The 24,940-nt window shown below is 44.5% G+C and overlaps 1 protein-coding gene across 1 annotated transcript in view; it reads right to left on the reverse strand.

Moving 5' to 3' along the window:
- Positions 1–24,940, reverse strand: part of LOC143927166 (vomeronasal type-2 receptor 116-like) — a 59,987-nt gene that overhangs the window by 32,905 nt on the left and 2,142 nt on the right. Inside the window, exon 2 of the mRNA XM_077451115.1 lies at positions 10,873–11,094. Within this exon, the coding sequence (XP_077307241.1) occupies positions 10,873–11,094 (222 nt within the window). The remainder of the gene's footprint in view (positions 1–10,872; positions 11,095–24,940) is intronic.

Below are 24,940 nucleotides of genomic sequence, written 5' to 3' on the forward strand. Positions count from 1 at the left end.
TGTCTACTTTCTAAAATGGGGTCATTTGTGGGGGTTTTGTGCCATCTTGGCATTTTATGGCCTTCAAAACTGTAATAGGTAGTGAGGCGTGAAATCAAAGATTTACGCCCTTAGAAAGCCTGAAGGCGGTTCTTGGTTTTTGGGGCCCCGTACGCAGCTAGGCTTCCAAAAAGTCCCACATATGTGGTATCCCCGTACTCAGGAGAAGCAGCAGAATTTATTTTGGGGTGTCATTTCACATATGCCCATGGCATGCGTGAGCAATATATCATTTAGTGACAACTTTGTGAAAAAAATAAATAAAAAAAAAAAAGTTTGTAACTTTCCCGCAACTTGCGGCAAAATATAAAATATTCCATGGACTCAACATGCCTCTCAGCAAATAGCTTGGGGTGTCTACTTTCTAAAATGGGGTCATTTGTGGGGGTTTTGTGCCATCTTGGCATTTTATGGCCTTCAAAACTGTAATAGGTAGTGAGGCGTGAAATTAAAAATGTATGCCCTTAGAAAGCCTGAAGGCGGTGCTTGGTTTTCGGGGCCCCGTACGCGGCTAGGCTCCCAAAAAATCCCACACATGTGGTATCCCCGTACTCAGGAGAAGCAGCAGAATTTATTTTGGGGTGTAATTTCACATATGCCCATAGCATGTGTGAGCAATATATCATTTAGTGACAACTTTGTGAAAAATTTATAAAGTTTGTCATTTTCCCGCAACTTGTGGCAAAATATAAAATATTCCATGGACTCAACATGCCTCTCAGCAAATAGCTTGGGGTGTCTACTTTCTAAAATGGGGTCATTTGTGGGGGTTTTGTGCCATCTTGGCATTTTATGGCCTTCAAAACTGTGATAGGTAGTGAGGAGTAAAATGACATATGTATGCCCTTAGAAATCCTGAAGGCGGTGCTTGGCTTTCGGGGCCCCGTACGCGGCTAGGCTTCCAAAAAGTCGACCACATGTGGTATCCCCGTACTCAGGAGAAGCAGCAGAATGTATTTTGGGGTACAATTCCACATATAACCATGGCATGTGTGAGCAATATATCATTTAGTGACAACTTTGTGTAAAAAAAAAAAAAATTTTTTTTTTTGTCATTATTCAATCGCTTGCGGCAAAAAAATAAAATATTCAATGGGCTCAACATGCCTCTTATCAATTTCCTTAGGGTGTCTACTTTCCAAAATGGGGTCATTTGGGGGGGTTTTGTACTGCCCTGCCATTTTAGCACCTCAAGAAATGAGATAGGCAGTCATAAAATAAAAGCTGCGTAAATTCCAGAAAATGTACCTTAGTTTGTAGATGTGACAACTTTTGCGCAAACCAATAAATATACAGTTATTGACTTTTTTTTTACTAAAGACATGTGGCTGAATACATTTTGGCCTAAATGTATGACTAAAATTGAGTTTATTGGATTTTTCTAATAACAAAAAGTAGAAAATATCATTTTTTTTCAAAATTTGCGGTCTTTTTACGTTTATATCGCAAAAAATAAAAATCGCAGAATCAGTCAAATACCTTTAAAAGAAAGCTCTATTTGTGGGAAGAAAAGGACGCAAATTTCGTTTGGATACAACATTGCATGACCGCGCAATTACCAGTTAAAGCAGCGCAGTGCCAAAGTGTAAAAAGACCTCTGGTCATTTACCAGCAAAATGGTCCGGTCTGAAAGTGGTTAAAGGCTTATATGCAAGTTATTGTCATAAAAGTATTACCAGGCCCTTTGGGTCTGATATGGAAATAAAGGGGAAACGTGTGCCAATTAAAAAAAAAAAAATAGCGCAGCCCCCCCCCCCAAATCAATACCAGACCCTTCAGGTTTTTAAGAGGAATCCCGCGCCAAAATAAAAAAAAATGCCGTAGGGGTCCCCCCAAAATCCATACCAGACCCTTATCCAAGCACGCAACCTGACAGGCTGCAGGAAAAGAGGGGGGCGTGTGAGTACCCCCCTCCGGAACCTTCAAAGGCCACATGCCCTCAACATGGGGAGGGTCCTTTGGGGTAGCCACCCAAAGCACCTTGTCCCCATGTTGATGGGAACAAGGGCCTCCCTCATCCCCACAACCCTTGCCTGATGGTTGTGGAGGTCTGGGGTGGGGGGCTTATCGGAATCTAGAAGCCCCCTTTAACAAAGGGACCCCCAGATCCTGGCCTACCCCTCTGTGTGAAATGGTAACGGGGGGAAGTCCCACCACCATTTCACAAAAAAAGTATAAAAATGTTCAAAAAGACAAGACAAAGCTTGGGACAAGTCCTTTATTAAAAAAAAAAAAAAAATTCCCACGCATTCATCTTCTTCTATCATGCTGCCCGACAGACTGAAAAAGAAAACAAAAATCAGTGACTGTTCTGCCTCCATGGGAGGCTCCTGCTGTGTGAAGCTTCTTTGTCTTTGACAGTTCTTATATAACTGAGGGCAGGGCCACCTGGTGACATACCTGGGTGACCTTTCACAGCCCTTTCCATGACATTCAAAATTGAGTTTAGGTGCATCCTATTTCCACTGATCCTCCTTGAGATGTTTCTACAACTTGATTGGAGTCCATCTGTGGTAAATTCACTTGATTGGACATGATTTGGAAAGGCACACACCTGTCTATATAAAGGTCCCACAGTTAACAGTGCATGTCAGAGCACAAACCAAGCCATAAATTCCAATAAATTGTCTGTAGACCTCTGAGACAGGATTGTATGGAGGTGCAGATCTGGGGAAGGGTACAGAAAATGTTCTGCATTCCATGGTTCCAATAAGCACAGTGGCTTCCATTAGCTGTAAATGAAAGACGTTTAGAACAACCAGGACCCTTCCTAGAGCGGGTCGCCTGGTCAAAGTGAGTGATCGGGGGAGAAGGGCCTTAGTCAGGGAAATGACCAGGAACTTGATGATCACTGTGACAGAGCTCCAGCATTTCTCTGTGGAGAGAGGAGAACCTTCCAGAAGAACAACCATCTCTGCAGCACTCCACCAATCAGGCCTGCATGGTAGAGTGGTCAGACAGAAGCCACTCCTCAGTAAAAGGGACATGACAGCCAAAAGCCACCTGAAGGACTCTCAGACCATGAGAAACAAAATTCTCTGGTCTGATGAAACAAAGATTGAACTCTTTGGTCTGAATGGCAAGTGTCACGTCTAGAGGAAACCAGACACCGCTCATCACCTGCCCAATACCATCCTCAAAGTGAAGCATGGTGGTGGCAACATCATGCTGTGGGGATGTTTTTCAGTGGCAGGAACTGGGAGACTAGTCTGGATTGAGGGAAAGATGAATTCTGCAATGTACAGAGACATCCTTAATAAAAACCTGCTCCAGAGCGCTCTGGACCTCAGATTGGGGTGAAGGTTCATCTCCCAACAGGACAATGACCCTAAGCACACAGCCAAGATAACAATGGAGTGGCTACGGGACAGCTCTGTGAACGTCTTTGAGTGGCCCAGCCAGAGCCCGGACTTGAACCTGATTGAATATCTCTGGAGAGATCTGAAAATGGCTGTGCACCGACACTCCCCATCCAACCCGATGGAGTTTGAGAGGTCCTGCAAAAAAGAATGAGAGAAACTACCCAAAAATAGGTGTGCCAAGCTTGTAGCATCATACTCAAAAAGACTTGAGGCTTTAATTGGTGCCAAAGGAGCTTCACCAAAGTATTGAGCCAAGGCTGTGATAGTTATGTACATGGGAGGAGTCTGTGATATTTATGTACATGGGAGGAGCCTGTGATACTTATGTACATGGGAGGAGTCTGTGATACTTATGTACATGGGAGGAGCCTGTGATACTTATGTACATGGGATTTTTTTATTTTTCATAAATTTTAAAGATTTCAAACAAATTTCGTCCACTTTGTCATTATGGGGCATTGTTTGTAGAATTTTGAGGAAAATAATGGATTTAATTAATTTGGAATAAGGCTGCAACATAACAAAATGTGGAAAAAGTGAAGCGCTGTGAATACTTTCTGGATGCTCTGTACTGAACATAAAAATAAGGAATAGGGAACATGCATCTAATCTAGATATTTCACTCACAGCTGTGCAATGTATGCTCAGTACACATGTGAGGCTCATTTCATTCCGAATTGAAATTCTGACAAGTTTTTCATTATTCGGATATTTGGATGTATTTTAATTTCTGAATTACAAAAATAAGGAATTTAAACCATCCCAAAATAATGAATCAACATTTTTGACGAAATTCTAATTCAAATAGTTTTCTAATTGAATTCAAACAGTATTCTAATCAAATCAAATACAAATAGTTTTCAAATCAAATTTGAGTTTCTAAAGAATATAAAATAGAATAGAAAATACAGGAATAGAATAGAAATCAATATAGTAAAATAGAAAAGAATAGAGAATAAAAGAATAAAATATAATAGAGTAAAACAGAACAGAATATAAAATAAAATAATAAATAGAATAGAAAAAAAGGGATAGAATAGAAAATAAAAGAATAGAGTAAAACAGAATAAAATAAAATAGAAAATAAAAAAAATGAATAAAATAGAATAAATAATAACGGTGTAAACAATAGAATAGAACAAAATACAATAGAAAGAATATAACCATCTTCTGAAATTTAAATTTTGAATAGAATAAATTCAAATTCAAATAGAAAAGAATATAATAGAACAGCAAAAAATGGAACAGAAAAGAATAAAATAGAAAATAAAATATAAAAGAATAGAACAGAATAATCAATAGAAAAGAATAGTATAGAATAGAAAGAATATAACAATATAATCCTTTTCTGAAATTTTAATTTCAAACAGAATAGAATATAATAGAAAAGAAAATAATAGGATAGAAAAAAATAGACTAGAATGGAATATAAAGAATATAACAATCTTCCAAAATTTAAATTTTCGGTTAAAATAAATTTGATTTAGAATGTAATTCGATTTGAATGAAATGGAATTCAAAAAATTTGAATCGATTAGAATAAACAAAATTAGTTTTGAAAATTAATTAACAAATTAAACAAATTTAACTAAACAGATTTATTCAAATAACGTTTTGAAACAAAACTAATTTTTCCATTCTACACATGTTTAATGCTCAGTGCTTTTTTTTAAATGTTCTACTATAATAAATAATATGAAACTAAATCACAAATCCATTCCCCACAACGGAAAGAGTCTCTCTGAACCCACTACCACTACGTCTGGGAAATGGTAGTCATTACGATGTCTGTTTATGAAATCGAAAAAAGTTGTGATCTTCGGGATCACGGCTGATCTCTGGTGTGTAGCGGTTTATGTAGCCAAGATGAGGAGAACATATTCTCGGTCACCACAGTACATGACCGTTCTGTCACTAACGGCTAGTTTATGCTAATGAGATCCGTTGATCCGATGATCTCACTGGCCATTACTCTGAAATATCTCCGTCTCAGATACTCCAGCTCAGAGGAGAGAAGTTTATGCAATTAGAGGAAGAAGACTTCTTCTGGACCATGGACACTAGAGATTTGAACATGATGATCACAATTGTATGCATTCTATAACAGAACCAAAGTGTCACTTCAAAACATACAAGAAATGTAATATACACTCACCGGACACTTTATTAGGTCCACCTTGCTACTAGCCGGTTGGACCCCTTTTGCCTTCATTCTTCATGGCATAGATTCAACAAGGTGTTGGAAACGTTCCTCAGAGATTCTGCTCCATAGCGACATGATAACATCACACAGTTGCTGCAGATTTGTTGGCTGCACATCCATGATGCCAATCTCCCTTTCTACCACATCCCAAAGGTGCTCTATTGGATGAGATGTGGTGAGTGTGGAGGCCATTGGAGGACAGGGACCTCATTGTCCAGTGGTGAGATGATTGGAGCTTTGTGACATGGTGAATTATCCTGCTGGAAGGAGCCATCAGAAGATGGGGACACTGTAGTCATAAAGGGATGGACATGGTCAGCAACAATACTCAGGTAGGTTGTGGTGATTAAACCATGATCAATTGGTACTAAGGGGCCCAAAGTGTACCAAGAAAATATCCCCCACACCATTACACCTCCAGCCGGAACCATTGATACAAGGCATGATGGATCCATGCACCAAATTCTGACCCCACCATCTGAAATCTAGACTCATCAGACCAGGCAACATTTTTTCAACCTTCTATCTGTCCAATTCTGATGAGCCTGTGCCAAATGTAGCCTCAGTTTCCTGTTCTTAGCTGACAGGAGTGGCACCCGGTGTGGTCTTCTGCTGCTTTAGTCCATCTCCTTCAAGGTTGGGTGTGTTTTGAATTCAGAGATGGTATTCTGCATACCTTGGGTGTAACGAGTGGTTATTTGCCTTTCTATCATCTGGAACCAGTCTGCCCATTCTCCTCTGACCTCAACAAGGCATTTTCCTCCATACAACTTCCACTCACTGGATATTTTCTCTTTTTTTCACCATTCTCTGTAATCCAGAGAGATGGTTGTGTGTGTGAAAATCCCAGAAATAATCAGATCAGCCCATCTGGCACCAACAACCATGTCACATTCACTGCCAATGGATATTTTCTCTTTTTCAGGCCATTCTCTGTAAACCCAAGAGATCTCTTCCCCATTCTGATGCTCGGTTTAAACTTCAGCAAGTCGTCTTCACCAAGTTTAGATGCCTAAATGCATTGAGTTGCTGCCATGTGGTTGGCTGTGTGTGTTACCAAGAACAGGTGTACTTAATAATACTTAATAAAGTGGCCGGTGAGTGTATATTATGTATAATGTCCAACAATAGGGATGAGCTTCGTGTTCGAGTCGAACGTACGTTCGACTCGAACATTGGCTGTTCGGCCGTTCGGCGAATTCAGAACGTTTGGGCCGTTCGCGTCAAAATTCGAGTGGCGCGCGCGGACCACAATGCACTGCGGTGGCGCAGTGCATTGCTGGCTCATGATTGGCCAAGCATGCACTGTGACCCCGCATGCTTGGCCGATCGTAGTGCTAGCAGCGAGGAGAGCCATGATTGGCCACAGGCATCCTGCCTGTGGCCAATCATACCTCAGGCTGTGTAGTGCACGCCCCACACTATATAAGGCCGCCCTGTGCCCTGACCGCAGTATACACCACTATATTCACCTCACCTATATAGCTAGTGATCTAGCTTTAACCACTTAACAACTGCCCATTGCCGATTAACGGCTTCAGGGCGGTTGTTTAACTCTGAGAGGCCGTTAATTAACGGCCTCCCAGAATTCTGCTCTCGCGCGCCCCCTGGGGCGCGCACTCGAGAGCATCCGTGACCGCCGGGTCCACAGGACCCGGCGCATCACGGATCACAGTAAACGGCCGCTCGTCGCGGCCGTTTACCACGTGATTGCTCCGTCAAATGACGGAGTGATCACTTGTAAACAAACCGGCGTCATGTTATGACGCCGGTTCCTCCCTCCCCTCTCTGTACCGATCGGTACAGCGAAGGGGAAAGAGATCGGTGTCAGCAGCGATGTGGGCTGCATCTGCAGTGCCCACATCGCTGCTCACCGAATTTAACCCCTCAATTCCCTGCCAATACTCTGCAATACCAGTGCATACTCTGCAGTACCCCGCCATTACTCTGCAGTGCAGTACCCTGCCATTACTCTGCAGTACCCTGCCATTACTCTGCAGTACCCCCCAATACTCTGCAGTACCCCCCAATACTCTGCAGTACCCGCCATTACTCTGCAGTACCCCGCCATTACTCTGCAGTGCAGTACCCTGCCATTACTCTGGAGTACCCTGCCATTACTCTGCAGTACCCCCCATTACTCTGCAGTAACCCCCATTACTCTGCAGTACCCTGCCATTACTCTGGAGTACCCCCCCAATACTCTGCAGTACCCTGCTATTACTCTGTAGTACCCCACCAATACCCCGCCAATACTCTGCAATACCCTGCCATAAATTGCCATACCCAGCCATACTCGGAGATACCCAGCCATACTCGGTGATACCCTGAAATACCCAGCCATAGACGCCCCCCACCCCTCACCGCCCTCCGGTGCTTCCACCAACTCACCAGTACGATCAAAGCCAGAATCTTTTTTTTATTTTTTATTTCAGGCTTCCCAGCCTAGAGGTGAGATGTGGGGTCATATTGACCCCCCAGATTTCACTGTAAAGAGGACCTGTCACCCCATATTCCTATTACAAGGGATGTTTACATTCCTTGTAATAGGAATAAAAGTGATCAAAAATATATTTTTTGGGGAAAAAAATGTCAAACTAAAATAAATAAAGTAAAATGAACAATAAAAAAAAAAAAAATGTTTTAAAGCGCCCATGTCCCCATGTGCTCGCATGCAGAAGCGAACGCATGCATAAGCCCCGCCCACATATGAAAACGGTGTTCAAACCACACATGTGAGATATCGCCGAGAACGTTAGAGCGAGAGCAATAATTCTAGTCCTAGACCTCCTCTGCAACTCAAAACATGTAACCAGTAAAAAAAAATGTAAGCGTCGCCTATGGGGATTTTTTAAGTAGCGACGTTTGGCGCCATTCCACGGGCATGTGCAATTTTGAAGAGTGACATGTTTGATATCTATTTACTCAGCATAACTTCATCTTTCACTTTATGCAAACATTGGGCTAACTTTACTGTTTTTTTTGTTTGTTTTTTAAGCACAAAACAGTTTTTTCCCCCCAAAAAACGCGTTTGAAAAATTGCTGTGCAAATACCGTGTGAGATAAAAATTTGCAACGACCACCATTGTATTCTCCAGGGTCTTTTGGTATGCATATGCTGTGTGTGTGAAATAACCTGATAATATGACAATTTTGTGGGAAAAAAAAAAAAAGGAAATAGGCCGTCAGTACTTCAGGTGTGATCAATTTTCAGATATTGGCACCATAGCTTGTGGACTCTATAACTTTCACAAAGACCAAATAATATCCACCAATTTGTACTTATTTTTTACCAAAGATATGTAGTAGTATGAATTTTGGCCAAAATTTATGAAGAAAAAATTACTAATCTGCTAAATTTTATAACAGAAAGAAGAAAAATTCATTTTTTCGCTGAATTTTCGGTCTTTTTTCTTTTATAGCACAAAAAATAAAAAACTGAGAGGTGATTAAATACCACCAAAAGAAAGCTCTATTTGTGTGAAAAAAAGGACAAACATTTCATATAGGTCCAGTGTTGCATGACTGAGTAATTGTCATTCAAAATGTGAGAGCACCAAAAGCTGAAAATTGGTCTGGTTATTAAGGGTGTTTAAGTGCCCAGTGGTCAAGTGGTTAATAATAGAGCTTGCAGTCAGTAGTGTTAGGAGATAGTGCGTGCTGTCTGCGTGCTCTGTACCCAGTACATACCGCTATAATATAGGGCAGGCCCCTACTTTCAAACATCCAACTTACAAACATCTCCTACTTGCAAACGGAAGGAGACAGCAGCAAGTGAGATGAAAAAAGATGGACGACAAAACAAATTATACAGGGGTGATAACCCTTCCCTATGTTTTCCAAAAAGCTTAAAAATAGTTTGTTTGACTGGAGCTACACTTTAAAAATTTACCAGTTGAAAATGACAAACAGATTATACTTAACACAACAAACCTACACAGTCCCTGTCTTGTTTGCACCGCCTGTATACCGCTGTTCTGAGTATATAGGGCCTGGGGGCCACACGCATTTCCTTTTTTTAATATGGGTACGGGGTTCCCCTTAATATGCGTACAAGACCCAAATAGGCTGGTAATGGGCAGGGGGGGCTACCCATGCCATTTTTCTGAATGATTTTCAACTATTGCAGGAACCAGATATAACATTAAAACCGCAAGCAGTTTTAAATGGTGTTATTTCCGTTTAATGTCATTTTGTGCAGGGACTGTTCTAAACACGGGAAACACGTGGCACTTCACAGGCATACTACAGACACCCCCCAGGCACCATATTTAAAGGAATATTTCACCTTTTTTTTTCACTTTAATCGTCATTAAAATCAGTGCTCCCGCCAAAACGGCAGTTTTTAAAACTTTTTTTTGCATTGACCCATGTCCCCTGAGGCAGGAGCCAGATCCCCAAACCCTTTTTAGGACACTATCTTGCATATTAGCCATTAAAATTAGCACTTTCCATTTCGAACGTTCGAGTCCCATAGACTTCAATGGGGTTCTAACGTTCGTTTCGAACGCGGGGGTCGTTCGCAAGTTCTGGTGTGAACCGAACCGGGGGGTGTTCGGCTCATCCCTATCCAACAATATACAATTCTTTTATTTGATATACAGTATATTGTGTTCATGAATGAGTCACACTTTTCTATACCGTGTACTGCAATAAAAATAGTGATTTTGTTCAGTTGGATGTATTTATGGGTTCCTGATAGTTATCAATAGAGTCGCTTATATAAAAAAATGTTTCTGCTTTCTTACATAGGATGATACCCGGGGTTACCATTTTAGAAGGTAGTATACTTTCCCAGTTCTCCACTATTTCTAAGTTCATAAATGTATTTGTCTTCAAAAATCACCCCATTCATGAACAGGTACATTGGTTAGTATGGGTGTAAAAAATGGAGAAACATGCAGGTTTAAAAAGCCAACACATTTCAGCCATCAGACCTTAATCATGATTAAGGCCTGATGGCAGAAACGCGTTGTCATTTTTGACTGTTGTTCACCTGCATTAATAAAACAAAGTTTTAGCCAACTTCCATGGCACCAGCCTTCCTCCCTTTTTTGCACGGATTGTACATGGAGGTTTGCAGAGATTTCCCAGGCTGTGTGCCGTGTTCTTGAGGCTCACCAGACATTACACAGGAGGTAGTAACTCGGATGTACCTGTTCCATTGACTAGTATATCTTAAAATAAAACAATAAATTCCTTATGAATCCAAAATATGAACATCCTCAGCAAATGATATGAAGAGAAAACAATCCAGTGATTCCTTACTTTGCCTTTTCTCCAGTAGACGGGGTCACTTATATTGATAAATGTTTCAGGGACGTAATCTGGGCCTTTTATAATGGAAATTGTTCTAGACCAAGAAAATGAAGAATTTATAAAAAGCCAGTTGTATAAAATAAGATCGGATGGAACTTCTCTTTTCTCATTAAAGTAGATATCATCACCGTATGGGTTCTGGTAATAACAATGTCTCACATATTTGTGCAGCTTTCCATGGAAGACATAAAGACACAGTTATACACGGTATATACAGATATAAAGATATAAAAAAAGACAGTCACTTCCAGCACTAAGGGGTTTTCTAAAATGAAGGGCAACCGGGACATCGGTAGCTCAGGACTGGGTGGATGCCGCCTTCCTCAGATGGGGTGATCCGATAGATAATACATGTAACAAAACGCCCCACACTCCGCTTGAGTACTTTCATCATATACCGCTTCCTCCCAGTCTGAATATAGATATCAGATATAGGTCATGATGCCACGGTAGAAATGGGTCATGTATTCCATGTGCAGCTGCCAGATACTTCTTTTTCTCTTGGATGGATGCGATTCCAATTTTCATTTATAGAATGACCTCCTAGTAACTTGAATCCAACCTATTTTCTTACGCAACCTTTATGACAATTTCAGAACTCTTATATCTATATATATATATATATATATATATATATATATATATAAAAAAAATGGAAGGCGCGCACACCCAGTGCAATGACTTTTAGTAATAGAATTCATAAAAAGTGGGTACTCACAAACAGCAACTGGATTGTACCATGAAAACACACAGTAAGAAACCATGTGCCATATACCATTACAGGGTATAAGCTAAAGCATTTCGGGGCACAGCTCTGAGGAAGGGGGTGTGCCCCTGAAATAGCCACAGTTGCTGTTTGTGAGTACCCACTTTTTTATTTATTTTATTATTAAACGTCATTGGTAATGCACTAGGTGTGCATGTTTTCCATTTTTTTCTTTTTTTAGTGTGACGGAGTCAGTTTGGGCAGGGGGCCCGTGGAACCCAAAATCCCTTGGGGTTGTTGGGAAAACTTTGTTTCAGCTCCCCATGCACCTCATATCTCTTAGTCACCCTGTGTCTCTAATAGAGGCACAGGGTGACCGAGAAATCCAGTCTGATCTGTACTAATCGGACTCACTGTACAGCCACACTGGAATGTTGTGTGGTTGTATATATATATATATATATATATATATATATATATATATATATATATATATATATATATATATATATATTGTATATTGTCTCATTTTGTTGTGTACTCTTTGCTGGGTTGTTTGTGGTGTGGCTGTATTCCAATGCTCTGCTGTGTCTGTCTGCCTTGGATATTATGGGATGTGTGTGTAGATTAGCTGTGAGATTGGTGGGGGGGGGGGAGGGGGGGGGAGCTCCTCCAACAGCTCTCACTGCTGATTGGACAGCCTACCCCGCCAGGAATGCAAAGGGGGGTGGATTGTCCAGAGTATTACCTGTGTACATGTGTTTTTCAATAAAACAGTTCCATGTTCAGCAACCAAACAAGTATTGCCTTGTTGTGTGGTTGTTAGTGGTTGAAATATCTGATATCTATATTCAGACTGGGAGGACGTGGTATGTGACGAAAGTACTCAAGTGGAGTGTGTGAAGTTTTGTCACAGTCTATCACATAAAATCCCAATAAAATACATTTACATTTTTGGTTGTAACCTCACAGAATGTGGACAATTTCAAGGGGTGTGAATACTTTTTTAAAGGCACTGTAAACAAACCAGTGATTCACACTGTACAGGCCCTATGTGATTTATTAATTATACAGGATTTATATAGTGCCAACAGTTAGCGCAGTGCTTTACAATATAAAGGGGGACAGTACAATTACAATACAATTCAATATAGAAGGAATAAGAGGGCCCTGCTCATGGAAATTACAATCTAAAGGGAGGGGGAGGTGGTACAAAAGGTAATAGCTGTGGATGATCTGATAGAGGTGATTTGGGTTCAGTTCTTAGGTAGAGGTGGGTGGGCTTCCCTGAATAAGTGAGTTTTCAGGGATTTCCTAAAGGTGGACGGGGTGGGGGCTGATCGACATACTGGGGCAGGGAGTTCCAGAGGATGGGAGAGGTTCTGGAGAAATTCTGGAGGTGAGCATGGGAGGAGGTAACAAGGGAGCTAGAAAGTAGGAGGTCTTGGAAGGAGCGGAGAGGACAATTTGGGCGATATCTGCAGATGAGGTTGGTGATGGAGCTGGGGGCGATGTTGGATGAATGGCCTTGAATGCTGTGGTTAGTATGTTAAATATTATACGGTGGGGTTCGGGAAGCCAGTGAAGTGATTGGCAGAGAGGGGCAACAGTCACAGATTGGTTAGTAAGGTATGTTAGTCTAGCAGCATTAGACTGAAGTAAAGGTTGGCCAGTGAGCAGGGAGTTGCAGTAGTCAAGATGAGGATTTAACCAAGGAGTGAATAAGTTGTTTTGTCATTAGTCAGGAAGGGACAATTTATTGAAATGTTGTGGAGGTTAAGGTGGCAGGATTTAGCCAGTGATTGGATGTGGGGGCTGAAGGAGAGGTCAGAGCCTAGAATTACACCCTGGCATGTGTGGAGGGACCAATGATTGTGCCGTTGATCTTAATAGTGAAGTCACGGGGAGGAGGAAATATTACAAGCTCAGTTTTAGCCCTTGTACACATGGTCGGAAATTCCGACGGAATGTGTCCTATCGGACCATTTTGACGGATAATCCGACTGTGTGTGGTCTCCATCGGACTGTTTCCGCCGGAGTATCCGATGGACCAAGTTTTCCAACTTGTCCGTAAAATTTTCCGACAAAATGCTCCGATCGGACATACTCCAATCATGTGTAGCCTACTCCGACAGACAAAGTGGCATGCATGCTCAGATCAAATTCCTAGACCAAAGCTATTGGCTACTAGCCTGAACGTAGTCCCGTCGTAACGAAATAACGTCATCACGTTATGTACAATCGGATTTTCCGACAACTTTGTCCGACCGTGTGTATGCAACAGTTTCGGACAAAATCCATCGGACAAAATCCGTCAGACAAAATCCAACGGATTTGGTTGTCAGAATGTCCGACCGTGTGTACAGGGGCTTAGAAAGATTGAGTTTGAGGAAGTGGCGTGCCATCCATACTGATATTTTAAGCCGGTGGCGCTCAGCCTCCCACAGCTCCGCACCTCCTGCCCTCAAGATACACACAGGCTTTACCTTTTTTAATGTCATGTGACAGTGGTACTAATATGCAGCACAGTCAGTAGCTTTTATTTTTTTATTTTGTACAATTTATATATATATATATATATATATATATATATATACTTCCTTTTTTTGGGGGGGGGGGGAGTGGACAGTCAGTGTCAGACAGTGTTTATTTTGTTTTATTTTTTATTATTTTTTACAATTTTACAATTATTTAGAATATTTATTTATTACAATTTGTTTTTTCTTTTTTTTTTTTTCTTCTTAGGGTAAGGGGGGCTTTGGTGAGATGTCAGGGGTCTAAACAGACCCCGTGACATCTCCCCTTTGAGACATGGAAAGTGACTGAGGCTAGAGATTCCCCAGTCCCTTTCCTAGCAGCCTCAGTTCCACTGAAGATGAATGAAGAGGAGACAGGGGATCCTCTCCATTCATAAACTGAACTCAGTAATCACTGACTCTGTTCATTCAGAAAAGGAGGGGCGGAGAGTGCACGGAGTGGGAGCGGACCAGAAGAGGAGGGGGGGACCAATGAATGGACAGAGGGGGAGCGGACCAGAGAGCGCACAGAGGGGGAGCAGAACAGAGGAGGAGGGGGGCGGAGAGTGCATGGAGGGGGAGCGGACCAGAAGAGGAGGGGGGACCAGTGAATGAACAGATGGGGAGCGGACCGGAGAGCGCACAGAGGGGGAGCAGAACAGAGGAGGAGGGGGGGGGGGCGGAGAGTACACGGAGGGGGAGCGGACCAGAAGAGGAGGGGGGGACCAGTGAATGGACAGAGGGGGAGCGGACCAGAGAGCGCACAGAGGGGGAGCAGAACAGAGGGGGAGGGGGGCGGAGAGTGCACGGAGAGGGAGCAGACCAGAAGAGGAGGGGGGACCAGTGAATGGACAGAGGGGGAGCGGACCGGAGAGCGCACAGAGGGGGAGCAGAACAGAGGAGGAGGGGGGTGGAGAGTGCATGGAGGGGGAGCGGACCAGAAGAGGAGGGGGGGCCAGTGAATGGACAGAGGGGGAGCGGACCGGAGAGCGCACAGAGGGGGAGCAGAACAGAGGAGGAGGGGGGCGGAGAGTGCATGGAGGGGGAGCGGACCAGAAGAGGAGGGGGGACCAGTGAATGGACAGAGGGGGAGCGGACCGGAGAGCGCACAGAGGGGGAGCAGAACAGAGGAGGAGGGGGGCGGAGAGTGCACGGAGAGGGAGCAGACCAGAAGAGGAGGGGGGACCAGTGAATGGACAGAGGGGGAGCGGACCGGAGAGCGCACAGAGGGGGAGCAGAACAGAGGAGGAGGGGGGCGGAGAGTGCATGGAGGGGGAGCGGACCAGAAGAGGAGGGGGGACCAGTGAATGGACAGAGGGGGAGCGGACCGGAGAGCGCACAGAGGGAGAGCAGAACAGAGGAGGAGGGGGGCGGAGAGTGCATGGAGGGGGAGCGGACCAGAAGAGGAGGGGGGACCAGTGAATGGACAGAGGGGGAGCGGACCGGAGAGCGCACAGAGGGGGAGCAGAACAGAGGAGGAGGGGGGCGGAGAGTGCACGGAGGGGGAGCGAACTGGAGGAGGACCCGCAAGCGCACAAAAGGGGACCGGAGGAGGAGGAGAGGGACTGGAGGAGTGCACGGAGGAACACAGAGGGGATACAGGGGACATTCAGGAACAATCGTTGCAGCGGCAAGGGAAGTTAAAATCACTGATGTCCCTGTATGCTTCTTCTCCTCTCCCCTCCGGGGCTTTCAGCTGCTTTATTGAAAGCCACACAGGGAGATCAGTGATTGTAACCTCCCTCGCCGCCGCACTGATTGCTCCTGAGTACCCAGGTATCGGATTAGGCATCGGGAGCATTTATGAGTACTCCTACAAATAATCGGTATCGGGACAACCCTAATTATTACTGTTCATGGTAAAAGTCTTCCATTAAATAAGCTTTCTGGTTTACCACATTGTGTGTTTATTTGCTGTTGTATCTGCAGTTACACGTTTTGCCAGGTGTGCCAGAGGGGCTGAAGCTGTTCTGGGGGTTGTGGGGCAGAAGTACAGAACCACATATAAACAAGCGGCACCTTTGGGGGTGGCTCTACATATGTCTCTCAGTAAGTTTGTAATACGTGAGGAGATTGAGAGGGTGAGTTGAGGAGTCGAGATTGAGAGCTGGGTGACTTCAGCATAGAGGTGGTAGTGGAAGTCATGGGAGGTTATCAACTGGCCCAGGGAAGAGGTGTAGAGAGAGAATAGGAGGGGCCCAAGGACGGAGCCTTGGGATACCCCAACAGAAAGAGGAAGGGGAGTGGAAGAGATGTTGTATGTGACACTGAGCCCCAATATCTCATTCACACACAGAGCTTTAGCAGGAACTTTAACAGAAAATTCATAAGGAACTTCTCTAAAGTGATAGCTCAAATTACACAGCTGACAAAGAAAAGGACGCCCTTTGTTGTGGTCACCTGAGGTACAGAAGGTGTTTAGTAAACCAAAGACTCTTTTCACTTGCAGACTTCTACTTGTACATTCTGATCCTGAACTACCTTTCATCATGGAAGTTGATGCTTCGGATTCTGCTAAGGGTGCTTTCCTTAATCAGAAAATTGGAGAAAATATGCAGCGTCATCCTTTTACTTGTTTCTCTCATTTAATGTCTTCAGATGAAAGGAATTATGACATTGGGAATAAGGAGCTGCTGGCATTTAAGGGAGCTTTTTCTGAGCAGAGGCATCTGCTGGAATGGGCTAATCATCCTGTACCTGTTCTCACTGATCATAAAAAATTAGAATTAATTACTTCTGCCAAGTGATTGTCTACTAGACAAGCATATCAGTCACTATTCTTTGCCAGGTTAAGTTTTTATCATCTCTTACTGACCTGGGTCATAGAATGGTAAGGTTGATAGTGATGGACGAACTTCCGACGGGACGTTTCGTGAACGCGGCCAAAAGTTTGCGAACCGCAAAGTTCGCGGTGGGCCCCATTGACTTCAATGGCAGGCTTACCTTAAAAACCTACAGGTCATATTTTCAGCCACAAAATACTTACTAGCTGTGCACACATAATCAAACCACATGGCCACTGACATAACACATGTATAAAGTGAATCTGGGATCGACAACTACAAGCATTCTTTTTTTATCTGTGACATTTTGACAATTCAGGACTCAGGAGCACATGACGGCAATGGAGGAGAGGAAAGGTCAGGGTAGGCTATGAAGAGGGTGCAGAAGATGATCACCAGCACCGTGATAGAGAGCACTGACACCAGCACTTTGATATAGAGCACTGACACCAGCACCGTGATATAGAGCACTGACACCAGCACCGTGATATAGAGCACTGACACCAGCACCGTGATAGAGTGCACTGACACCAGCACCGTGATATAGAGCACTGACACCGGCACCATGATATAGAGCACTGACACCAGCACCGTGAAATAGAGCACTGACACCAGCACCGTGATATAGAGCACTGACACCAGCACCATGATAGAGTGCGCTGACACCAGCACCGTGATATAGAGCACTGACACCAGCACCGTGATAGAGTGCACTGACACCAGCACCGAGATAGAGAGCACTGAGACCACAACAGCACTGAGATTGAGAGCATTGACACCACACCAGCACTGAGATAGAGAGAGAGCACTGACACCAGCACCGAGATAGAGAGTACTGACAGCAGCACTGATACCAGCAACTCGCTGCTGGGCACCAAAAATATGACACCGCTCAACCTCTTCAAACAGGAGGGTATGGGCATATAGTACGGTGTGCTTTTTTTGTACAAGGAAGTGAGCCAAATGTAGAAAAAAAGGTCTGTGCGCTCGATTAAATAAATCGTTTATAGAGATATACATGGTCTACTGGTCACATGTGTTGAATTCCTCCGAGATCCATGCCTCATTCATTTTTATAAATGTGAGGTAGTCAACACTGTCGTGAGCTAGGCGAGTACGCTTATTGGTCACAATCCCTCCTGCTGCGCTGAACGTCCTTTCGGACAGGACACTGGATGAGGGGCAAGCCAACAGTTCCATTGCAAATTGAGAAAGCTCTGGCCAGAGGTCAAGCCTGCCCACCCAGTAGTCCAGGGGTTCATCACTCCTCAGAGTGTCCACATCGGCCGTAGATGTAGTCGGACACCTGTCAGTCTAGGCGTTCCCTGATGCTGGATCCGGATGAGACCTGTCGATGGGTCGGCTGAAAGAATGACCTCATATCAGAAGTCACCAACACATCTTCAAACTGCCCTCTTCTTGCAGGCGCTGTTGGATTGGTACCCACAACTCTTTCTCTGGGAGTGGGAATTGCTCCTCTGCCAGCGCACGCAAAAGCAGAATGCAGCATTTCTCGAAGCAAGGCCTGGAAGTGCTCCATTCTGACAGCCCTCTGTGATGGTGGTAACATTTCCGCCATTTTCTGTTTGTACTGGGGGTCTAAGTATGTTGCCACCCAGTACTGGTCCTTGACCCTTATGCTTTTTATAGGGGGGTCCCTGTTAAAACACTGGAGCATGAAGGCCCCCATTTACACTAAACTAGAAGCCGCAAGATGTCCTGGACCCTGGGGTATTTGACAACAAATCGCTGCACGACCAAGTTTAAGATGTGTGCCATGCATGGCACATGCGTAATTTTCCCCTGTTTCAATACGGTAAGCAGATTGGCACCGTTGTCACACACCACTTTACCAACTGTCAAATTGAGCGGTGTTAGCCACTGATCTGCCTGTGAATGCAAAGCTGAAAGGAGTGCAGGGCTCTTGGCTTCCAGGCACAACAGAGGCAGCACGGGAGCTTGGACGGCGCAGCGGAAGATATGCTAGCAGCGGAAAAGGAGGAGTCAGCCCAGGAGGAGAGGGAGGAGGATGGAGTAGGAGGAGGAGAAGAAGAGTCAGGCCTGCATGCAATCCGTGGCAGTAAAACCAAATCTACACGGGTGCCACGGGTTACATGCTTGACGGCCATCAGAAGGTTCACCCAGTGGGCAGTAAAAGTGATATACCTTCCCTGCTCGTGTTTGCTAGACCACGTGTCTGTGGTCAGATGTATCTTGGCACCGACACTGTGTGCCAGAGATACATTCACTTGCCGCTGAACATGGCCATAGAGCTCTGGGATGCACTTCTGTGAGAAATACTTCCTTCTTGGGACCTTCCATTGTGGTGTTCCAATGGCCACAAATTTTCAAAAGGCCTCCGAGTCCACCAATTTATATGGCAGTAGTTGGCGGGTTATCAGTTCTGACAAGCCAGCCGTCAACCATTGGGCAAGAGGGTTATCTGGTGTCATAATTTTTTTATGCTCAAACATTTGGCCCACGGAAGCCTGCCTTTTTGCAGAAAAACACGAGGATGGCGTGATGGAAGGTGGAGTGGAGGAGAATTGTGAGGAGAGAGGAGAAGGAGAAGTAGAAGACGAGGCTGGATGGTGAGAGCCTGCAGTGTGGCTTTGTGTGTTCCGTTGCTCCCACTCGGCTCGGTGATGGCTGCTCATGTGCCTTCTTAAGGCGGTCGTCCCTAGGTGAGTGTTGGGCTTACTGCGACTTATGCGTTGACTGCAAAGATTGCAGATGGCAACGCTATTGTCAGCAGCGGACACGTTAAAAAAAGCCCACTCTGCGGAGCCATGTGTCGGCGTCCTGGGAGCGCCAGATGTGACCGTACATAGTTGATGCCTCGCTCCTGATACATTTGCAGTCTGCTTTGTCCCCCCTGTGCAATGTAAGTTCTTCCTGCTTCTCCTCCCTATCTGCTGGTCCATATTTCCCTCTGAACTCCCCTCCTCTTCCTCTCTTGTGGGCACCCACGTGACATCACTAGACACGTCATCATCAACGTCACCTTCCCCACTGCTATAATTAGAGATCTCGGAGTAGGCAGCAACACCGGGGACCAACCTCCTCCTTGGGCTGATCTGGGTACTGTCGTCAGACTGCTGAGTGGCGGTTGTTGCTACCTCCTATTCCTGATCCAATGCCAAGAGTGGCTGCGCATCAGAAATGTCTTGATATGGATCGGAAAATAATTCCTGTGACTCAAGCGGAAGGTATATGGTGGTGGTGGTGTTGGTGGTAGTGTCTTTGGGGGGTGCACACAGCAGAGAGTGAAGAAGAGGGTGCAGATAGAGAGGATGAGGAGGGTGCAGAAGAGTAAGGCTGAGTGAGCCACTCAACCAAGTCTGGTGCGTCCTTTGACGTAATTGCACGCACCTTCTGAAATTTGCCACTTTGGCTCAAGCCTGTTGCTCCTGCCCTACCCCTACCACCCCTGCGGAAGGGCCTGCCTCTTCCTCTGCCTGTCATTTTTTAAATGAACCTGTGACAAAAGTCTCTAGAGAAGTGTAGTATGTATGTGGAAGAAGGTATATAACACCCCACTTCAATCTGTCGTTTTGGGGGCCACTGGTCTATCACACCAGTTATAATACTTTTTTTTTATTGCGTTTGTCACTCTTTGTAGTATCGCTGCAGAACCGCTCACCAGTCACAATGCTGCACAGTGGAAATGCACTATACTATGCTTTCTATATGTGCAAGTATTTTATACTTGTATTACACACCTATACACTGCACACCAAATAGTACACCTATACCAGTCCTTAAAATGACCTTTGTGGACCTAGTAGCTAGTGATTTGCAGACTGTCCCTCAGTCCCTACACTGATAAAAGACTGCTGCAGAAACCAGCAGTAATCTGCAGCACAGCCCTGCACCAGCACCCTATATATTGTACACCTATACCAGTCCTGAAAGGACCTTTGTGGACCTAGTAGCTAGTGATTTGCAGACTGTCCCTCAGTCCCTACACTGATAAAAGACAGCTGCAGAAACAAGCAGTAATCTGCAGCACAGCAATGCACCAGCACCCTATATATTATACACCTATACCATTCCTTAAAAGGACCTTTGTGGAACTAATAGTAATAGCTAGCTAGTGATTAAACTGACTGTCCCTGCTGCACACAGCGTCCTGTCCCTACACTGACAAAAGACAGGCTGCTGTAATCACCAGCACAGCAATGCACTGAACCCTATATACTGTACTACACCTATACCAGACCTTAAAAGGACTTTTGTGGACCTAATAGCTAGCGATTTGTGTCAATACAGTCTCTCCCTGCTCCACACAGCAACCTCTCCCTACACTAACATAAGACAGAATGTAAAATGGCCGCCAGATCAGGTCTATTTATAAGGTAGGGGGAATGTCCAATTGTCCATGTGCTGAAATGTCTCAATTGGCTGTCCTGTACCCCATGATGGATGTGTCATCATGGGTCAATATTCTTTCACACTGTAAACATATATGTACGCCAGGCGAACAGCGGCAATAGTCCGCCGATCGGGCGAATCGCGAACACGCAAAATTCGCCGCGAACCAACCGCCGGGCGAACAGTTCGGCCATCCCTAAAGGCTGATGCCTTATTGTGGATGTTGTCTAGACTTCTCCAGGAAAGCAGCTTTGAATGTATCATCCAGTCTCAAAAGAATTTCCTAGGTACCACAAGTTCTAAGTCTTTATTGAATTTCAAAAAGGGGTATGAGAATGGCGCACTTCTCAAACATCTTTCTAAGGATGTGAGTGGGGTTTAGGCACTCTCCACAAGTGGAACTACACTCGTTAATGCTTGAACTTCAGGCTGGGAGCTGTGGTCATGGGACAATCCACATTAAGGCAGGTCTCCCGGGCTTAGAAGCATGCTGAAATCAAACCATAAGCTCCTTGCTCTCTGTGCTAACTCCATTACACAAGTTTATCAGCAGAGGATGTTACCATCATTTCTATCGTCTTAAATAATGTAATTACTGAAGAGTGACAAGATGATGTCTTCTATTGGTAGATAATCTCAGGTTTGTATATAGATGACAAGATGGTAGAGCAATTTTCGTTGTGTCTTATTCATAAGTAAATATTTATCCTTTTGTTCTTAAGAATTAGTCATAATTAGGCCCCAGAGGAAGCGTCTTAAGTATGCGAAACATGTTGGGCATGAAGTCAGTATCAGCACTTTGCCATCCTTGATGTTCTACCATCTTGTTATTTATTTACAAACCTGAGATTATCTACCAATTGAAGACATTATCGTGTCACTCTTCAGTAATTATATTGTTTAAGACGATAGAAATGATGGTAACATCCTCTGCTGATAAACTTTTGAGTATATATGACTCGTTCCTTCTTTTTTAATATGTATCTATGTAAACATGTTTTTTTTTGTAAATAAAATTATACCTTTTTCATTAAAAAAAGCTTTTTGTATCAGCGCCTAAAAAGTCCACAGCCCCCCTTTTCGCTATTTTCATTGAATGTAATTTAGGACGTGGCACCTTTATTATAACCTTTCTTTAGGTGTATCCACCATACCACAAGGTGTATTAATATACCAATTCCCATTCTCTTTTTTCCTTAACTCCGTTACACTGATGACACTTGTACACTTCAGACACACTTATGTATAGGGGACACCACTTCCCAGGTGTGCAGCATTTTGAGTCAGGTTCCATTAAACCTGTACCAGTCCCCACCAATCCAGCAATTCATGTCACCTCTCTCCCAGTGACCCACCCACGAGGGGGTGTCTGGGACAATCGATAAACCCTTTACCTCCACCATAGATCGAATTCCAGGAAGCCTACAGTGCCTTGCAAAACTATTCACCCCCCCGGCATTTTTTGTGTTTGCACAAATTGGAATTAACATGGATTGTTTGAGGATTTTCATCATTTAATTAACAGAACACGCCCAAAACTTTGAAGATGATTTTTTTGTGGCTATCACATCTCCGAGTCGCTTTGGATAAGTCTCTATGAGTCTTGTCACATCTTACCATTGGGATTTATGCCCATTCCTCCTTGCAAAACTGCTCCAGCTCCTTCAAGTTGGATAGTTTTTGCTTGTCAAAAGCAATCTTTAAGTCTGACCACAGATTTTCTATTGGATTGAGGTCTCGGCTTTGACTAGGCCATTCCAACACATTTCCATGTCTCCCCTTAAACCTCGCAAGTGTTGCTTTAGCAGTGTGTTTGGGGTCATTGTCCTGCTGGATGGTGAACCTCCGTCCTAGCCTCAAATCACACACCGAGTGCTACAGGTTTTCCTCAAGGATATACCTGTATTTAGTACCATCCATCTTTCCCTCAACTTTGACCAGTTTCCCAGTCCTGACTGCTGAAAAACATCCCCACAGGATGATGCTGCCACCACCATGTTTCACAGAGGGGATGGTGTTCTTTGGGTGATGTGATGTGCTAGGTTTGCACCAGACATAGTATTTTCTTTGATGGTCAAAAAGTTCATCAGAGCAGATCACCTTCCTCCATACATCAGACCAGATCACCTTCCTCCATACATCAGACCAGATCACCTTCCTCCATACATCAGACCAGAGCACCTTCCTCCATACATCAGAGCAGATCACCTTCCTCCATACATCAGACCAGAGCACCTTCCTCCATACATCAGAGCAGATCACCTTCCTCCATACATCAGACCAGAGCACCTTCCTCCATACATCAGACCAGAGCACCTTCCTCCATACATCAGAGCAGATCACCTTCCTCCATACATCAGACCAGATCACCTTCCTCCATACATCAGAGCAGATCACCTTCCTCCATACATCAGAGCAGATCACCTTCCTCCATACATCAGACCAGAGCACCTCCTCCAAACATCAGACCAGATCACCTTCCTCCATACATCAGACCAGATCACCTTCCTCCATACATCAGACCAGATCACCTTCCTCCATACATCAGACCAGATCACCTTCCTCCATACATCAGAGCAGAGCAACCTCCTCCATACATCAGACCAGATCACCTTCCTCCATACATCAGAGCAGAGCACCTTCCTCCATACATCAGACCAGATCACCTTCCTCCATACATCAGAGCAGATCACCTTCCTCCATACATCAGACCAGAGCACCTTCCTCCATACATCAGACCAGGTCACCTTCCTCCATACATCAGACCAGATCACCTTCCTCCATACATCAGACCAGATCACCTTCCTCCATACATCAGACCAGATCACCTTCCTCCATACATCAGACCAGAGCACCTTCCTCCATACATCAGAGCAGATCACCTTCCTCCATACATCAGACCAGATCACCTTCCTCCATACATCAGAGCAGATCACCTACCTCCATACATCAGACCAGAACACCTTCCTCCATACATCAGACCAGATCACCTTCCTCCATACATCAGAGCAGAACACCTTCCTCCATACATCAGACCAGAGCACCTTCCTCCATACATCAGACCAGAGCACCTTCCTCCATACATCAGACCGGAGCACCTTCCTCCATACATCAGACCAGAGCACCTTCCTCCATACATCAGACCAGAGCACCTTCCTCCATACATCAGAGCAGATCACCTTCCTCCATACATCAGACCAGATCACCTTCCTCCATACATCAGAGCAGATCACCTTCCTCCATACATCAGACCAGAGCACCTTCCTCCATACATCAGAGCAGATCACCTTCCTCCATACATCAGACCAGAGCACCTTCCTCCATACATCAGACCAGATCACCTTCCTCCATACATCAGACCAGAGCACCTTCCTCCATACATCAGACCAGATCACCTTCCTCCATACATCAGACCAGAGCACCTTCCTCCATACATCAGACCGGAGCACCTTCCTCCATACATCAGAGCAGATCACCTTCCTCCATACATCAGACCAGAGCACCTTCCTCCATACATCAGACCAGATCACCTTCCTCCATACATCAGACCAGAGCACCTTCCTCCATACATCAGACCAGAGAACCTTCCTCCATACATCATACCGGAGCACCTACCTCCATACATTTTGGGAGTCTCT

Source organism: Lithobates pipiens, unplaced genomic scaffold (assembly GCF_037356315.1).
Source record: "Lithobates pipiens isolate NorthernLeopardFrog02 unplaced genomic scaffold, aLitPip1_a1.2 Scaffold_23, whole genome shotgun sequence".
NCBI classification, from domain to species: domain Eukaryota; kingdom Metazoa; phylum Chordata; class Amphibia; order Anura; family Ranidae; genus Lithobates; species Lithobates pipiens.